This window comes from Podarcis filfolensis (assembly GCF_964270895.1).
Source record: "Podarcis filfolensis genome assembly, chromosome: 10".
NCBI classification, from domain to species: domain Eukaryota; kingdom Metazoa; phylum Chordata; class Lepidosauria; order Squamata; family Lacertidae; genus Podarcis; species Podarcis filfolensis.
The window spans coordinates 45,086,401-45,102,920 of record NC_139612.1 but is presented as its reverse complement, the minus strand read 5'-3'; the positions used below and the strand labels follow the sequence as shown (position 1 = coordinate 45,102,920).

The 16,520-nt window shown below is 43.1% G+C and overlaps 1 protein-coding gene across 3 annotated transcripts in view; it reads right to left on the bottom strand.

The window, feature by feature from the left end:
* MRTFA (myocardin related transcription factor A) overlaps positions 1 to 16,520 on the bottom strand; it is an 85,130-nt gene that overhangs the window by 26,034 nt on the left and 42,576 nt on the right. For all 3 annotated transcript variants that reach the window (XM_083573767.1, XM_083573765.1, XM_083573766.1), the window contains one exon: positions 7,395 to 7,460. In XM_083573767.1, coding sequence (XP_083429893.1) covers positions 7,395 to 7,401 — 7 coding nt within the window. In that variant the 5' untranslated portion in view covers positions 7,402 to 7,460. The remainder of the gene's footprint in view (positions 1 to 7,394; positions 7,461 to 16,520) is intronic.

The following is a 16,520-nucleotide window of genomic DNA, read 5'->3' as shown; positions in this document are numbered from 1 at the left end:
CAGCGGGGAGAAGCGCTCTTCTCCCTGCCGCCCGCCCTCAGACCAGGTCCGGGGACAGCGGGGAGACGCGCTGCGCCTCCCCGCTGTCCCCGGAGCTTGTGGGGCAGGCAGCGGGGAGAAGGGCTCTTCTCCCTGCCGCCCGCCCTCAGACCAGGTCCGGGGACAGCGGGGAGACGCGCTGCACCTCCCCGCTGTCCCCGGAGCTTGTGGGGCAGGCAGCGGGGAGAAGCGCTCTTCTCCCCGCCGCCCGCCTTGAGATCAGGTCCGGGGACAGCGGGAAGACGCGCTGCGCCTCCCCACTGTCCCCGGAGCTTGCGGGGCAGGCAGCGGGGAGAAGCGCTCTTCTCCCCGCTGCCCGCCTTGAGATCAGGTCCGGGGACAGGGGGAAGACGCGCTGCGCCTCCCCACTGTCCCCGGAGCTTGCGGGGCAGGCAGCGGGGAGAAGCGCTCTTCTCCCCGCTGCCCGCCTTGAGATCAGGTCCGGGGACAGGGGGAAGACGCGCTGCGCCTCCCAGCTGTCCCTGGAGCTTGCAGGGCAGGCAGCGGGGAGAAGCGCTCTTCTCCCCGCCGCCCGCCCTCAGACCAGGTCCGGGGACAGCGGGGAGACGCGCTGCGCCTCCCCACTGTCCCCGGAGCTTGCGGGGCAGGCAGCGGGGAGAAGCGCTCTTCTCCCCGCCGCCCGCCTTGAGATCAGGTCCGGGGACAGCGGGAAGACGCGCTGCGCCTCCCCACTGTCCCCGGAGCTTGCGGGGCAGGCAGCGGGGAGAAGCGCTCTTCTCCCCGCCGCCCGCCTTCAGATCAGGTCCGGGGACAGCGGGGAGACGCGCTGCGCCTCCCCACTGTCCCCGGAGCTTGCGGGGCTGGCGGCGGGGTCTCCCCTCTCACTCTGCAGGCTTCAGCGAAAGCCTGCATTCGCCCTATAGGACGCACACACATTTCCCCTTCATTTTTGGAGGGGGAAAAGTGCGTCCTATAGAGCGAAAAATACGGTACTATTTTTTATTCCTCAAAAAACAACCCCAAGCCCTTCTCAATGTGAGTTGTCAGCTAATTCTCACAACAACCCTGTGAAGTAGGGTTGGGCTGAGACAATGACTAGTCCAGTAAGCTACATGGCTGAATGTGGATTTGAACCCAGATTGGTCTGGTCTCATTAACTACTACATGACACGAGTTCTCTACCAAATTCATGTGAAAATTTCAAAATATGAAAGTAGGATGCCCAACAGTACCTAATATTCCTCTCTCAGCCTCCCTTTTTGCTGTCATTTGGAGAAGCTAGAAAACAGCTGTACCCTTTCACACTTGTTCACATTCAAATTTCAGTGCAAATAAGAGCAGTCTCTTTTCCACTTGCCAGAAGACTGAAGGGAAAGGCTGATCTTCTTTCACTTCCTTTTAAGTCAGAGATTGAGAAGGAGTAGGGAAAGACTAAGGGACGCGGGTGGCGCTGTGGGTAAAACCTCAGTGCCTAGGGCTTGCCGATCGCATGGTCGGCGGTTCGAATCCCCACGGCGGGGTGAGCTCCCGTCGTTCGGTCCCAGCTCCTGCCCACCTAGCAGTTCGAAAGCACCCCTAAGTGCAAGTAGATAAATAGGTACCGCTTTATAGCGGGAAGGTAAACGGCGTTTCCGTGTGCTGCGCTGGTGCTGGCTCGCCGGAGCAGCTTTGTCACGCTGGCCACGTGACCCGGAAGTGTCTCCGGACAGCGCTGGCCCCCGGCCTCTTAAGTGAGATGGGCGCACAACCCTAGAGTCGGACACGACTGGCCCGTACGGGCAGGGGTACCTTTACCTTTTAGGGAAAGACTCCTATGGTTCCTCATTGTTCCCAAAATACCATAAAGGATGAGAATCCTGCCTTTCCCTCAAGCTCTCTTCAAGTATCAGAAGACTCAAGGGAAAGGCAAGGTCTACTCTAGTTTGACCAGGTGTTTGGATAATAAAAGTGTGGGAGAGGCCCCTCCCATTTCTTACTTTCTCCATAATGCAGCACAAATTAGAGAAACCTTTGTCTCTCCCACAAGCCTCCTTGTGCATGCCAGATAACTTAGAGGAGGAGATTGGCAGCAAGCACCAGCAGAAATTGGCCAGTAAACCTCAATGCAGATACAACAAATATAAAAATCTGTCGTATACTGATCAATCTACTCAGTATCTGTCTACAATTGGAAGGGGGGGAGGAGAATCAGAACCAAGGGACCACTGTAATCCCCCTGACCTCTCTAGCCAATCCTTGAGACTCACCCTAGGACCCATCTCTTACCAGCCCAATAGACACCTCTGATTTTCATGTAGCTGGAATGTAGAATGTCATGCTGTACAAATGGAAAAGTTGCCCATGAAACAGTGCAGCCCTTGGGCTGAAAAGGGTTTCCCATCCTTGAACTACAATGGCTGGTGGTAGAGGCTCTCCAGCATTTCAGACACAGCTTTTTCCAAGCCCTACATGGAGATATTGGGAAATAAGCCTGGGATGCTTGCATATAAAACACATGCCACTGAGCTATGGTCTTATCCTTGATACTCTGGTTGAGTTGTGTGTGACATATACAGTGGTACCTTGGGTTACAGGCGCTTCAGGTTACATACACTTCAGGTTACAGACTCTGCTAACCCAGAAATAGTACCTCGGGTTAAGAACTTTGCTTCAGGATGAGAACAGAAATCATGCCGCCACAGTGCGGCAGCAGCAGGAGGCTCTATTAGCTAAAGTGGTACCTCAGGTTAAGAACAGCTTCAGGTTAAGAACGGACCTCCAGAATGAATTAAGTTCTTAACCCGAGGTACCACTGTATGCTGACCTTCAAGAAATGAAAATGTTAACATCATCTAGAAATGGTGCTTTTAAGTTAGCTGCTTGAGACACGATGCATTAGGAAATGCTGAACTGTAGAGTATATGCAGGTTTACTAGCTCCCAGTCTGACAAAGACCATCACGTTTTACAAGTTTACTCAGGGCAAAATAATATTTCACTATTAGCATACCAAGAAAGTTAATGAAGGCACACAATGTGGTTTTAATTCCACTAGTTTAAAAAGTATAAGAAGTAAAAGTACAGCCAACAGCTTGCATTATTCTAAAAGGAGATGGGTTGTTTTGAATTGGTATTTAAGCAAGCTTAAGTGTACTTGAGAAAAATAAATGTAAAAGCTTCCTATTTTTTTCTGCTCCAACCTCAAATGCAGATCTGTTTTGGAACAAACTGCTCTGACCTCAGATCTGTTCTAGGAAGAATGCCCAAAAATGCAAAGATAGGATCCATTTAAGTGAGTAAAATGGGACCTATCAGGTCCTTGACTGCAATCCCTCTCCTCCCTAGGCATTTCACAAGCTGAGTAAGTTCATAAATGAACTATATATCTAGAATATGCAGCCCTCAGCCTTGCCTTATACATACTGAACTGTTTAAGTTAAGGAAGTTTAACAAAATACTCATATAATCTGAATGAATAGGATTGGAGGACACAACAAGCAGAAGCGTCTGGCCTTTTGTGGTTTCTCTAATTTGCAACACTGACAAGTTAAAATGAACAACTTATAGAATCTCTCTGAACTGCACACTGGCATTATGGTCAGCCTATACTATTAATAAGGCAAGATACCAGACCTCATAATGTAAATTCTGTCCTCTTCCTTCTCACTCTGGTGATTAAAGCCTTTATTGTTTGTTTATCATGTGCTTGTTTTATGTAAACAATTTTTGGAAGAGAAACCCAGAAGGATCAAGCATGGCTTCCCTCAAAAGCAAGGTCAAGGAGTCTCATTATAACATACCTGAATATATTCACACTGAACGTGCACAGAGGCAAGGATGGAGGACAACTTATGCATTTCTACTATTATGGCAGCCACTATTCTATACTAGAACCAGCAAAGGTGCCTTGATTCTAAATTTCCATTAAGATTAGCAATAGTTAATCTCTATGGTTTTATCACACTTTAACATCACACCAAGATGCAGAATCAGGGCTGAACTATGCAAACATGGGCTAGTTCAGTTCTCCAATGCTTTCATTAGAACGAAGTATGTATGCATATATTTAAGCTATTTATATACCACTTAATCACTGAGGTTTCTAATCTGGTTTCACTATGGAACATAACGGGGGGTAGGGGGTAAAACCTGGCCCTCATCCCTGTCACTGGAATCACTGGAACACTGGAACAAGCCAGGCCTCCATCTCAACTATCTCCTTGTGCCCCTGTACTTTATCCCAAAATGGTTTCCAAAAATAAAGCACTGTACTGGGGGCCTAAACCAATCTGCCAACCATAACAACAGGAGGACTGGCCTCCATTAACAAGGCCCTCTGTATCCAGAGATGCATAACACCCTACAGCCCCTTCCTCTACATGCATACCTTATTATCAGAGTGATGGGCATTTAACTAATAATAGATTAAAAGTACAGTATGAAGTGTTTTATAGTTTGAATCACAGTATACCACACAGAATGCTTACTCTGTGTATCTATGACAATGATTGGGGAAATGTACACACACACACACCCCCAAAGAAAAATTATGGGGAATGATGGGAGTAGTAGTCCAGCATCTGGAGGGCCACAAGACCCCCATTCCTGATCTATGCTACAGGTAAACCCTAGCAGCCAAGAGACCTGTGCCTGATAAAGTGTAGTCAATAAACACAAAACAATGCAAATAAGTAGGACTGAAACAAGAACTAACTAATGAACCCAAGTAGTCAATCAAAGTTTTTAATCAACCTCCACTCAACCATAAAGCTCGCTGTGTGACTGTGAGCCAGTTACACTTTCTCAGCCTATCCTACCTTAAAGGGCTGTGGCGAAGATAAATTTAAGTACGTTGCTTTGAGCTTACTGAAGGAACAGTGGGATAAAATATAATTATTTTGAATGGATATGGCACTTCATTGATCTAGCAATGACTACATATCATAGGAAGGGATGGCAAGGGTTGTGTGGACTCCTGGCAGAGATCTAAAGCCAAGGTTTTGCTTGCTGTCATCAAGGTGGAAGGCACTGGTGATACTGCTGCCTGCTCCTCCAGTCAAAAGCCTGGCCAACCAGGGGGGGAGACCGGGTTGGGGGTGGGAGGCAGAAAAGGATGGGTACTGGGTTCCTAGAAGCCCCTCTTGCTGTTTCTCACTGAAGCACAATAGTCTGGGGAAGGGCAGGCAGGCAGGCTGTGGGACCCCAACAGCTCCACCCACTGCTAGAAAGGGAAATCCCCAGCACTTTGGAGTTGCTTCCTCACAGACATGGCCTGGGTCACCTTCATCTCTCAAATTTCAATATACAAAAAATAGCTGCACACTGACATTTAAAATGGAAATTAGATATATCTTATTAAAACACTATGAACTGAAACCTACTTCTTTTCTTCCACATCCCCTCTCTTCCATTTAAACACCCACCCACCCGATGCAACAATATAATTATTTGGTCTAGAACAAATATTTCTTCTGATCTATCCAATGTATCAGAGTTGTATGTGTTTTACTTTCTGTTTAAAAAAAAAAATCCTGGAGAGTATACCTGAACATTTAAAAGTGTCCATTAACATTCTAAATCTAGAATTTATTCATGTGCATGCTTAACTTATCAATAAATAAAGTAAAACTGATGGTTAGTTGACTGGAAGTGTTTTAAAATTGAATGGCAGGCCCACAAATGAGCCATGAGGATGGCAGTGAAGAAAGGGAAAGGTGAGCTAACCCTAGTTTTGCAATAATACATTTTCAACTAATGGTATTCTGTTTTATTTGCTATCAGTCTATTCTTGACAAGTTTTTTAGACTCTCTCTGCACTAGAGGAATAACATTCACTAATCTGCTTGCAAAATATGTCCGTTTATACTGAAAAGATCAAGTTTTATATTAGTTTTCTGCCTATAATACACCTATTCAACACACCTGATTGCTCTTAAATTTGTTTACATCTAGTGCCATTGCCCACAAAGCAAGCCAGCATGCATACAGAATCCAGACTCCTGCCTATTGGAACTACAGAGGCAGCACCGGAAATAGCCCAAATAGCTGCTGTAACACTTCAAACGTATCCGAAAACTTATCAAATCCATTATAAAGAAAGTCACTTGGAAAACAGTCATTCAATGTGCAATTGTTGCTGCACATTTTACTACGGTTGTCAATACTGAAATTAAAGATGCTGAGCAGGTCAGCATGAGGCACTGGGGAGTCTGTTAGAGCACCCTTTACACTGGGGTTCTGTTTGAAACCCCTTTGCTCACGAAAGCCACAAACAAAGCAGAGAATCGTGGAACAATTTTTTAGAATTTGACAAATTTTATAAACATGGCAACTAAAATCATATGTCTGAACATGAAGAACAGAAACCAAAAGTGAACGGAATAATTTACTAGTATCGAGATATAGGAAAATATGTGTGCAAGACAGGGCCCTCCAAACTCCTCTTTATTTGCTTTTCAGCTTTTAGAGAGCCAGGAACTTCCCCCAGAAACAACTCTGTACTTCCAACTAATCAACAGACAAAAATGTTTATAGGCCAGCTTCACATAAAGTCCCAGTTGTTATTGCAACAGCTAGGACTTGCAAAATAAAATGTTGATATATCTGGATGCTGCTTATAACAGGAACAAAGAAAATCCTTCTAACCCAAAATGAGTCGTCTAGTACTCTTGTAGCAAAACAGCAACATGACATTGGTACACTGAGCCGATGCTTGCACAATTCTTAGCAGAGCCAACACCTTTGTAAAGGCTTCAAGGCAAATACACTACAGAGCATGTAAAAATAATTCAACTGCTTTTCTACCAGCCCTCATGTTACTTCTCCTGATGCATTTGTCTATTTGATCATAACTTTTCATACACTAAAAAGTTATTTTCAAAGCGTTCCTTAGCCCTGCATATATTTGTTTCATCATTGACTTGAGCCACACCTAATGAACAAGCTATTGCAGCACTTGTCACCATGCAACAAAACCTGCTGTCTAAAGGCTACAGTGAAATTCTAAACAGTAGCAAATGCAGAAAAAATCTTTGTTGCATGAACATTTTATAGCCAGGGTACTACTAAGCATGTGTGCAACCACACTCCCAGCTCAATGGCAGGAAGCATGCTAAGAAAATGACTACCATGCACCCAGTTTTTCACATGTTTCTAGCATGGCAACATCTTCCCGTAAGTCCTTCTTTATCAAGTAATACAGCCACATCTTACTCTGTGCAGCAACCAACTTCCAGAAAATAGATGCTAGGGTACCAGTCCTAGAAATTAAAAATGGCACAAGGCTCCACACACCGTACATGGGGACTGAAGTGGAATGGATCTTGGAAGGGCAGATGTTTCAAAGCTCTCTCTCATCTCAAAAAAAGACATTGTGTATTCAAAGAGAAAGAAGAAGTTTAAACAAGTTATACTTACGAGGCATGATCCCTTGGCTAACCAGCTCCTCGCGTGTTCGTCGCTGCTGGAGCTTCAACTGTAGCACTGCAATGAGGCAGACAAAGAATTAAGTGCGGAACAGGTTACTGTGACATGCCACAATGCAGAGCATATTTTTCTCTTCATTTTCTTTTCTTTTAGCTCCAGAACATTAGTGTGTAGGAGAGAAGCCCTGTCATCCCCACCCAATTCTTAACTCTTGCAATTGCAGAAGTGGCCTCAGGCAGCAAGGTTTCCGTATTCTTCTGTAGACAGCGGGGAGAGGAAGTTACAATGCATTTTAGCAGGTTGATAAAAAAATCCACAGAGTATGAAAACAGGGCCTGTTGCTCAACAACTCCTGCAGCACCACAGTCCTTTGCAAATAATGAAAGCATAAAAACACAGGGACCACACAAACAGACTCTGATCCAGTAAAATGCAGAAATTCACATTTACCGAAGTTTTCATTCATGTACACCTAAATTTATCACTAACAACTATACTGTCAGTTGCATGGCTTGTCCCTATTTCTTACAACCAACAGGTTGTACCAACACTGTTTCCAAAAAATGAGATTCCAAGAAAAAATCCTTTTAAGGATTTGAAGGGTTCAGCGTAAACCATCTACAGGTTTATACTGAAGGGCACATAACATGGATCAGTTTCTTCTGAATCTGAATGTACTTTAATTATCCTCACAATCCAATAGTTAATGACACAAGGTATATTTTACGTACTCTCTCAATGTATGCTTACAAATCATAGTGTGGTATTAAAATAGACTAGAAATTGTGAGAACAAAACAGAAATAAATTCTGAGTAGCATATCTGCAGGAAAAGGTATTATGTTATGTGTCTCTTTAGGCATTTTTCTATGCAGAAATAGGCACAAAGATAATGAAGCTGAGTATACCCATAGCTATGCATACACACAATATGAATATGATATATATGCAAATCATGTTGCAATTATGTGCTTATAGAAGGTGCTGATACAAGTTAGCTGCCCCATTTAACTGAAAAATTATTCTTGATCTGGTCCTCCACACTGTGTTAAGAGGCACCAACTAAAGCTGTTTGGGCTGTTAGGGTTTGAAATTAGCATGGCACCAGGAACATTTTCCACCTAAAGATTCTCCATTTGTGAGCACCTCAAAAAGTCTGGGTGCCATTTTTTGTGCTTGGCTGACACTCAAGGATTAGTGAAATGTATGTGCTTTGAAGCCTCGAAGTATATGTTAAGAATAGACAATATGTTAAGGAGTTTAACAATAAATAGTGTTTTGAAAACACCAAATTAAACATGTAAAATGTTTAAAGTGTGATATTAACAATGTGTCACTTATGTGAATTGCACATTAATTCATGCTTATCAAAATAATAAAAAGTGTTGACGACCCTCCACCCCCCCGCCAGTGGCGACTACATTCTTTTGGTGCCCACAACCCAGGTCCCAGAAGCCATTTGGCTCCTAGTGTTTCTATCCCAGTTTCTAACACTGGTTATGGTAATATAAAACCCAACTTTTGTGTGGCCTTTTTATGATTGTGCAAGTTTTGATTTCCTAAAGATTGAAATAAGTGGAAGATAGAACTTTTTTAAAATTGCTTTCATAAGTACAATGCAATCATTTGCTAACTATTCAAGTGACACCAGTATTACACAAGTAAACTTAAAGTAATTCTGCAAGATGACAACATACAAGCATGTTTGTATCATATCCTGAGCGCCAAAGTTCGCAAAAAAGTTACAGTATAAACTGGGATCTATATTTCCTTAGAAGAAATATAGATCAAACAACTTTGAACATCATAGACACATTCAGAAATAATTTCCAGAGAGGCAAGTGTGTAGCAGAAAAAACAAAAGAATCTTCTGGTACTATGAAGATTAACACATTTATTATGGCATTAGCTTGTCTGGACTAGTCTCCATCTTTGAGGTATTAAGTACACATTTCTATATTGCCTTCATTTGAGAAAAGCATTAAAAATAATCTTACTGCCAGAACAGTGCAGCAATCAAGTGAAGCCACTGAAGGGTGGGTCAAATTAGTACTGCATGAACCGTTTGAATCGGAAGTGAAAACACCCATTGTAACCAGATGAAAGTATACGAGAGGAACTTAAGGTATGCTGAAAGTAGTTACTCAAGAAGCCTGCTAGAATGTAATGCTGAAAGGCTGCTGTCAAGTAGCATACGCTTTCATGTTGAAGAGAATGTAACAACTCATCTAAAATCGTTAAAGCTGAAATGAGTCTAATGCTAGCTTTCCAAAACCCACATTGTTTTAAAATATTTGCATTGTTGAAGTTTATAAAAACTGCCCCAACTCAAAATTCTGTTTGCGCTCTGATATGTGTGTAGACTGGTATGGGGCTACCAGTTCCTGCTACTTTAAGCTTCTAGGTAACAATCCATCTTGCATCCGGCCCACATCCCCACTTCCCACTCTTTCCAATCGCCTGCATCACCACCAGGCCACACAAGAGTTTATATCCTGCGCTGAGTGCTTTTGCATCTGATAGCAGGTCTGAACCATTTCCCTTCCACATCCTTTTCGGCAGCTAACTGAAAGCGTTTCTAAACTAAGCCTATAACCCCCGCCCCCACTTGGAACTCTCTAAAGTAGGCAGTGTCACTTCAGGCTTGCGGGGTGAACCTGAGCGTGAACCCTCTGGCCACCACTGCAGTGGGCGACCCCAACTCCTCTCTCCTGCTCTAAGGAAGTGTCAGTGGGCCTCTCCACAAATGACAGAAGAGGATGAGGAGGTGGCAGCCAAGGCAAATGCAGAGGAGGATGAAGGAGCAGCAGCAGCAGCAGCACAGAGCGAGAAGTGACCCTCAGCATGTTAAATTAAGTAGGCACTGCCCTTTGGTGATCAAATTCTATTAAGACTACAGTATTACCCATTCTGTTTATACACTGTGCAATTGTGATAATTTTATTTATGTTTTGTAAATTTGTAACATTTAAAATATAATAAATAAATGCAACGTTATTTCACCTCAAGAGGTAGCTGGGGCTCGTCAAGCTGGGAAGGAAGCCCATCTAGGAGAAGAAAAACTGATCCTAAACCTCCACTGTTTTTCAGGAGAAGAAAAAGCTAAGGAGGAAACCCTACACAAATCCAGACTGGAGTCCCTAAGACAATTGGATGGTGCCTTATATGCTTTCTTCTGGCAACTCCTGCAGCCAAGGTGGTGCCAAACATATTGCACTGCTTTCCTTTGGACCACCATCAGCGAGGCCGGGGTGTGTGTGGTCGTTGTCTGGACAGCCCAGGACCTCCATACACACTGCCCAGGCTTGCACCCTAAGGTGGTCACTTGGTGCTGCTAACACAATGGTTTGACTTCACCCCCAGAGGCACACTCCATTATTTCTCAAGACAGATGAATGTTAACATCAATTTCAATTCAGCACTAACTGCTAAGCTACCAATGCAAATAAGCCATTTAAAGAGCTCAAAACCACCCTCCCACCCCCAATTAAACTGAACTTTATTTGAAAAAGTTATATTCCTTTCTTGCTATGGTGACCCTGACAGCTAGCAACCAACTCATATGAAATGTTCATATTCCCTTCTGAATCATGAGTGCTCACAAAACTCAGCATAGAAGGTATTTGGTTCCAAGTATGAGAGCATTAAGAAATAAAAATTAAGGAGCTTACAGTGAAATTGCTGAAAGCTCAAAGTGCTAACCAGCTTTTAAATGGATTCATGAAATATCGTTTGCCAGGTCCAAAAAGAGTAGAATGCGGCAGAGACCCAGAGTTATGCACTACTACTACTACTACTACTACTACTACTACAATTTATTTATTTATATGTCACTCATCTGACTGCCCCAGCCACTCTGGGCAGCTTCCAACAAAAAACAGTAAAAACACAATACAACATCACACATTAAAATCTTCCCTGAATGCCAATGCTTTCTTCTAGCAAACATATGAGCTTCGATCTTAGATTGGAGGTGCTCACAAACTTATTTAGAGCAAGCTTTTGCCTTGTACATGAAACATGATGCCATTCTAGAGAATAATACTTTAATCCACTGAAGGCTGAGGGGGAATGTGAACTGTCTATGCACTTTGGCAGATTATATAGTTCATAAACATTTAAGTGAAGCAGATTGTACACACCATCTAAAGAGTCATGGCTGTGTATTCCATCAGCTGGAAGAAGATCAGCAATAATTTGTATTACAGTGTAGCAACTGGAATAAGGGGAAGAACTGGCACTCATTTCAATTTTACAGTGTATATGATGTGTATGAACTCTTGAAGAGCTCATCAATCTTAAGCATAGGACAAAACTTAAAGAAAACGGTTTGCTTTACTACATCTCACACTCCATTCCTGCTTTTACTTGAGTGCAGGAACTACTGCTGCTGCAAAATGCCAGGAGTTTCTTTACAGCTTCCTTGGCAACCACAGTAAGGAAGAGGAGAACTTGCTGATTTACTCTGTAATATCTTTAGGAGACACTCGGGGCAAGACACCCTATTTATATTAATGTCAAGGGATTATACCAATGCAAAAATGCTGAGAAAAATTTAACTACTTCCCTTTGGGCTATAAAGGGGTGGCTTACAAAAGCAGATATGAAATGTAGAAAACAGAATCAGTTCCTTTAACTGCATTTTACTCAGTTCCAGTTGGTGGAAGGAAATCTTCTCCACCTCAAACCACAGTGATTTAATATTTGCATTTCCAAGCTCCCAGAAATCTTCCTGAGAAACAAAACAGTTTTTACTTCTGAAAGATTGCTAAGACAGCTGCCAGTAAGCAGACCAGGCATCTGTTCACATTCTTACAGTGCTGCTGAATACAACCACAGTCCCTTGCAAATAGACGAGAGACACACAATTCAAAAGCATCAAGGAAAACAGATGCACTTCAACAGCCTTCATCCCAGATCCTTCTCCCCAATAACATTTAGAATTTGAGAAAAATCTTGAATATATTTTCATCCATTTTCAACAGCCTATTTTGCTCTTTCCCTTGAAGCCAATCTAGTGATAAGGGACTCTTTTACTAATGGTAAAACAAAAAAGATTCTAAAGAGGAGAACCTGGGAGAAAGTTCCCTAAAACTCAAGTTTTTGATCCTTATTATGTAGTCAAAACTATACTATCCACAAAAAAGAGGGGGATATCATCAAGCTTGAGTGAAAGTGCTAAAATACAAAAAGATATTCTATTTTTTAAAAATGTAGGTCCCATTTGCCTTATTCTATCTCCAAAGAAAATTATTCCCTTTGATAAGGGAAAGGAATTCCAACACTCAAGTCATTAGTGTGACTAATGAGTTATATGATCTTGTTGACTGTGTGTCATACTGAGTTATAAAATGATAGATCAGGAATTATAAAGCTTTCTACCCTCAAGGCAAAACCTGAGATGGCTGGAAATTCCTGAGGTGCATCATCACACAACGGAAGACGACTTTGGTACAATCAGCTGGCCGTTACTGACATCATGCTATCTAATCCATCTCTGGATACTGCTAAATTCTTTGCCATGGCACTTTCCTTGTAGCAAGGAGTTCTATAGCTCAGCTTTCCTTAAGCTCAGTACAGACCTGCTCTGGAGATAAGGTACAACCTCTACATTTGGGGCAAAGTTTGCCGATCCAAAGTCTGATTCAGAGTGGGAGAATGCTTTTTCTTTTGTCCCCCCCCCCCTTCCCATCCCTACGTGCATCTCAAAGTATTTTACCTATCTCCTACAATTTCTTCTCCCATTCTCCTTTCAGACTCAACTTGTACCGTAACCCTACCCCCCAAAAATTACTTGTTTGTTTCATCCAGTGGCACTGAGACCCCCCGGCTGATCCAGGTCAACTGTTTCAGAAACACTGTTCTGGGTAATCTGTAGATTCTTCAGAACTTTATTTAGCACTGTGGCCTAGGATATTTGTTTATGCCAAGGGTAGGAAACCTTTTCCATTCAGAGGGCCACATTATGGCAAACATTCCAAGGGCCACGTGCCAGTGGTGGGCATGGCCACACAAAAACATCTGTCTCCATCCTGGCCAGAAAGAGTTGAGTTCAATGACACGTTCCAGCAAAGTAAAATCACTAGAGAAGGGTGCGGAGTGGGACCAATGAGGGTGTTTGGCCAGGGCAGAGTCCCAAGGGCCAGGTCAAGAGGGATGCATTTGGCCCCTGGGCCCAAGATTCCATACACCTGATCTATACTGCTAATATGGTTAAGTGGGTAAAATTCTGGACTAAGACTAGAAGTTGAGATTCAAACGCCCACTCAATCATGAAGCCCATAGTGGGCCAGCTGCTCTCTCTCAGCTAAACCTACCTCACACAATTGTTGTGAGGGGAAAAGAAGACCTTGCATGCCACCTTCAGCTCCTTGGGGAAAAGGCAGAATATAAATGTAAACCGTGTAAGTTGGTTTTAGCTAAATGTACACTTCCCCAAGGGGCTCCCGTCGTTGGGTCCCAGCTCCTGCCCACCTAGCAGTTCGAAAGCACTCTTAAGTGCAAGTAGATAAATAGGGACCGCTTTCTAGTGGGAAGGTAAACGGCGTTTCCGTGTGCTGCACTGGTGCAGGCTCGCCAGAGCAGCTTCGTCACACTGGCCACGTGACCCGGAAGTGTCTCTGGACAGCGCTGGCCCCCGGCCTCTTAAGCAAGATGGGCGCGCAACCCCAGAGTCGGACATGACTGGCCCGTACGGGCAGGGGTACCTTTACCTTTACCTTTACACTTCCCCAAAATAAATAATACCTTTGTCTTGAAGAGATGCTTTGATCTATTTGAACTGACACTAATTAGTATAGCAAGAACACACTCAGTAGTTCAGCAACTTCAAGAGACATACAGTTCCTTTTGTTTTAATTTTGCAAGCCACCCAGAGGACACTGTCCTGGGGGTGGCCTAGAAATCATTTAAAATAAATTAATATTTTTCTGCTGATCATTTGCATTTGATGTTGCTGCAATAACAGAATACGACAAAGCTTGAGGAAGTTAATAAATCTATTGTGAAGGAAATAGAAATCTTACTTTTATACAAGGTTAGGCTTCAAGGTATCACTCTGAACAGCAACTGTGAATCCTTAATTTGGGCTTGCACACTTCTCAAATCATCAAGTCAAAGCTCAATGGTGCGCCTGCACCACATCATGTGATCAATTATGGGGGCGAGACTTACCTGCCCCTCCCTATTTTATTCAAGTTAGCTGACTGGAATGAAAAAAAAGCCCTTATAATGAAATCTTTTCTATTTTGACCTCTCCATCTGAAATGAATGCAATATTCTGGTAAACTAGGAGAGCGAACATATCAAATGTATCCAAAAAGTTTGAACAGAAAGCAGCTGCTTCAGGTATCTATACTCTTCCAAACTTCCTTATCACCTAATTTATTGTAACATCCTAAGTTAACTATTCAGAGGGAGCCTTTCTTCCTGTAATTCCACATCCAGCCCTTACATGTTCATTAGTTTCAGTTTTCCTGTTTGAATATTTGGTATATTTATGCAGTATGCTTTTAAACTGTGTCATAATGACCCTCATTTATAAAAGCTGAAATGTGCCATCTTTACTAAGGACAAGGCAGACAACAAGAAAAGAAAACCACCTGATTAGTGCATGGTACTTACTAGCTGAATGTATGTTCAAAATGAGCACACAGTGGCAGTGCCTTTCAGTCTGGCAGGGACCAGTAACTTGGGACTATACACTACAGAACAATAGAGTTACTTTCCTCTGAAAATCAAAATATTAGAGAAATTCTGAACAAAGCCCTTATACCTAGACATAATGCAACAGTAACAATTTAAAGTATGATATGCATCATAGCACAAATGGACCACTATGAAAGTAGCTCAGTGCTTGGGACTGGCCCTAACAGTGCAGTAGAGTTTAGCAAATTATCCTAATTAATCAGAACCCATAAAGAAGAAGAAAAGGGTTCATTCAAGTTGTGGCCTCCACTATACATGGGAGCAATAACTGAATAATTATTTGCTTAGCTTCATCAGACAACACTTTCCCATTAAACCAAAATCTGAAATTTTGGTTTGAAATGAGTTTCCATTTCTGGGTTGGAGGGCAAGCACTAACCATTGTTTGCCATTTCAGCTGTCACAGCAAGACTAGAATGCTGACAAAGTTCACAAACAAAAAGGCTTGCAATAGAGGTATTACAGTATGCAAGAGAACTAGACTAAATCCTAACCACTAATATAGAATTCCACATGGCAGAAACCTAGCTAGTGGGTGAGTCAGCTTCAAATAAAAAAAGGTAAGCTTAAGTTTTAGATCAAATTCAATGTACGTAGATTTCAGTTTATATTAAATGAATTAGACTTCATAGGTTAAAAAAAGGACCCAGCTGAAAGTTTCAGCCTTCAGTGCGAAGGATATCACCGACAGCAGGCATGTCCGACCGGTCGATCGCGGGGGGGGGGGGTGTCCCTGGTCGATCGCCATAGTGTTCCAAAACACACACACACAACAAACTTCTGGCAATGAGAATGGGTAGATCACAGCCAGTCTTTTTAAACTGTGAGCAGATCGCAGTCTCTTGGGAGTTGGACATGCCTGCCCTAGAGGGAATACTAATAGTGGCTGGTTTGATAATTGGGGGCATGCATAGCTGGGTGTGTGATGGGTGTGCAGACTGCCTTGTTCACCCGACACAAAATCGTGGGTGTTGCACATTGTCTAGATAGCCTGATAGTTTGTGGGAGGAGTTAGTGGCTGTGATACCAATGAAGTGAGGAAATGTAAACATGAGGTCCTGGAAGTGAAATTTAGGCTGCTAGGTAGGATGTTGAAAGCAAGGACCTTCAATGTTGTTTTCTCTGAAATGCTACCCATTCCAAGTGTAAGGCCAGCAAGACAGGCAGGCACAGGATGAGAGTCAGAAGGGGCACGTTATAGCAGTACAGAGAGGCTAAAGCATGATAGGCTAAAACACAAACACCAAATACATCTGAATAGAGGCACTATATGGAAGTGTTAATGCTAGAAGTCTCTGAGCCAAGATGGGCAAACTGGAGTGCTTGGTCTTAGAGCATAGACACGAGTAGCAGTAACTGCTAGAGTGCAGTGCAATGCATTTCCACAGAGCTCACAGCATCTGCCTTTGCA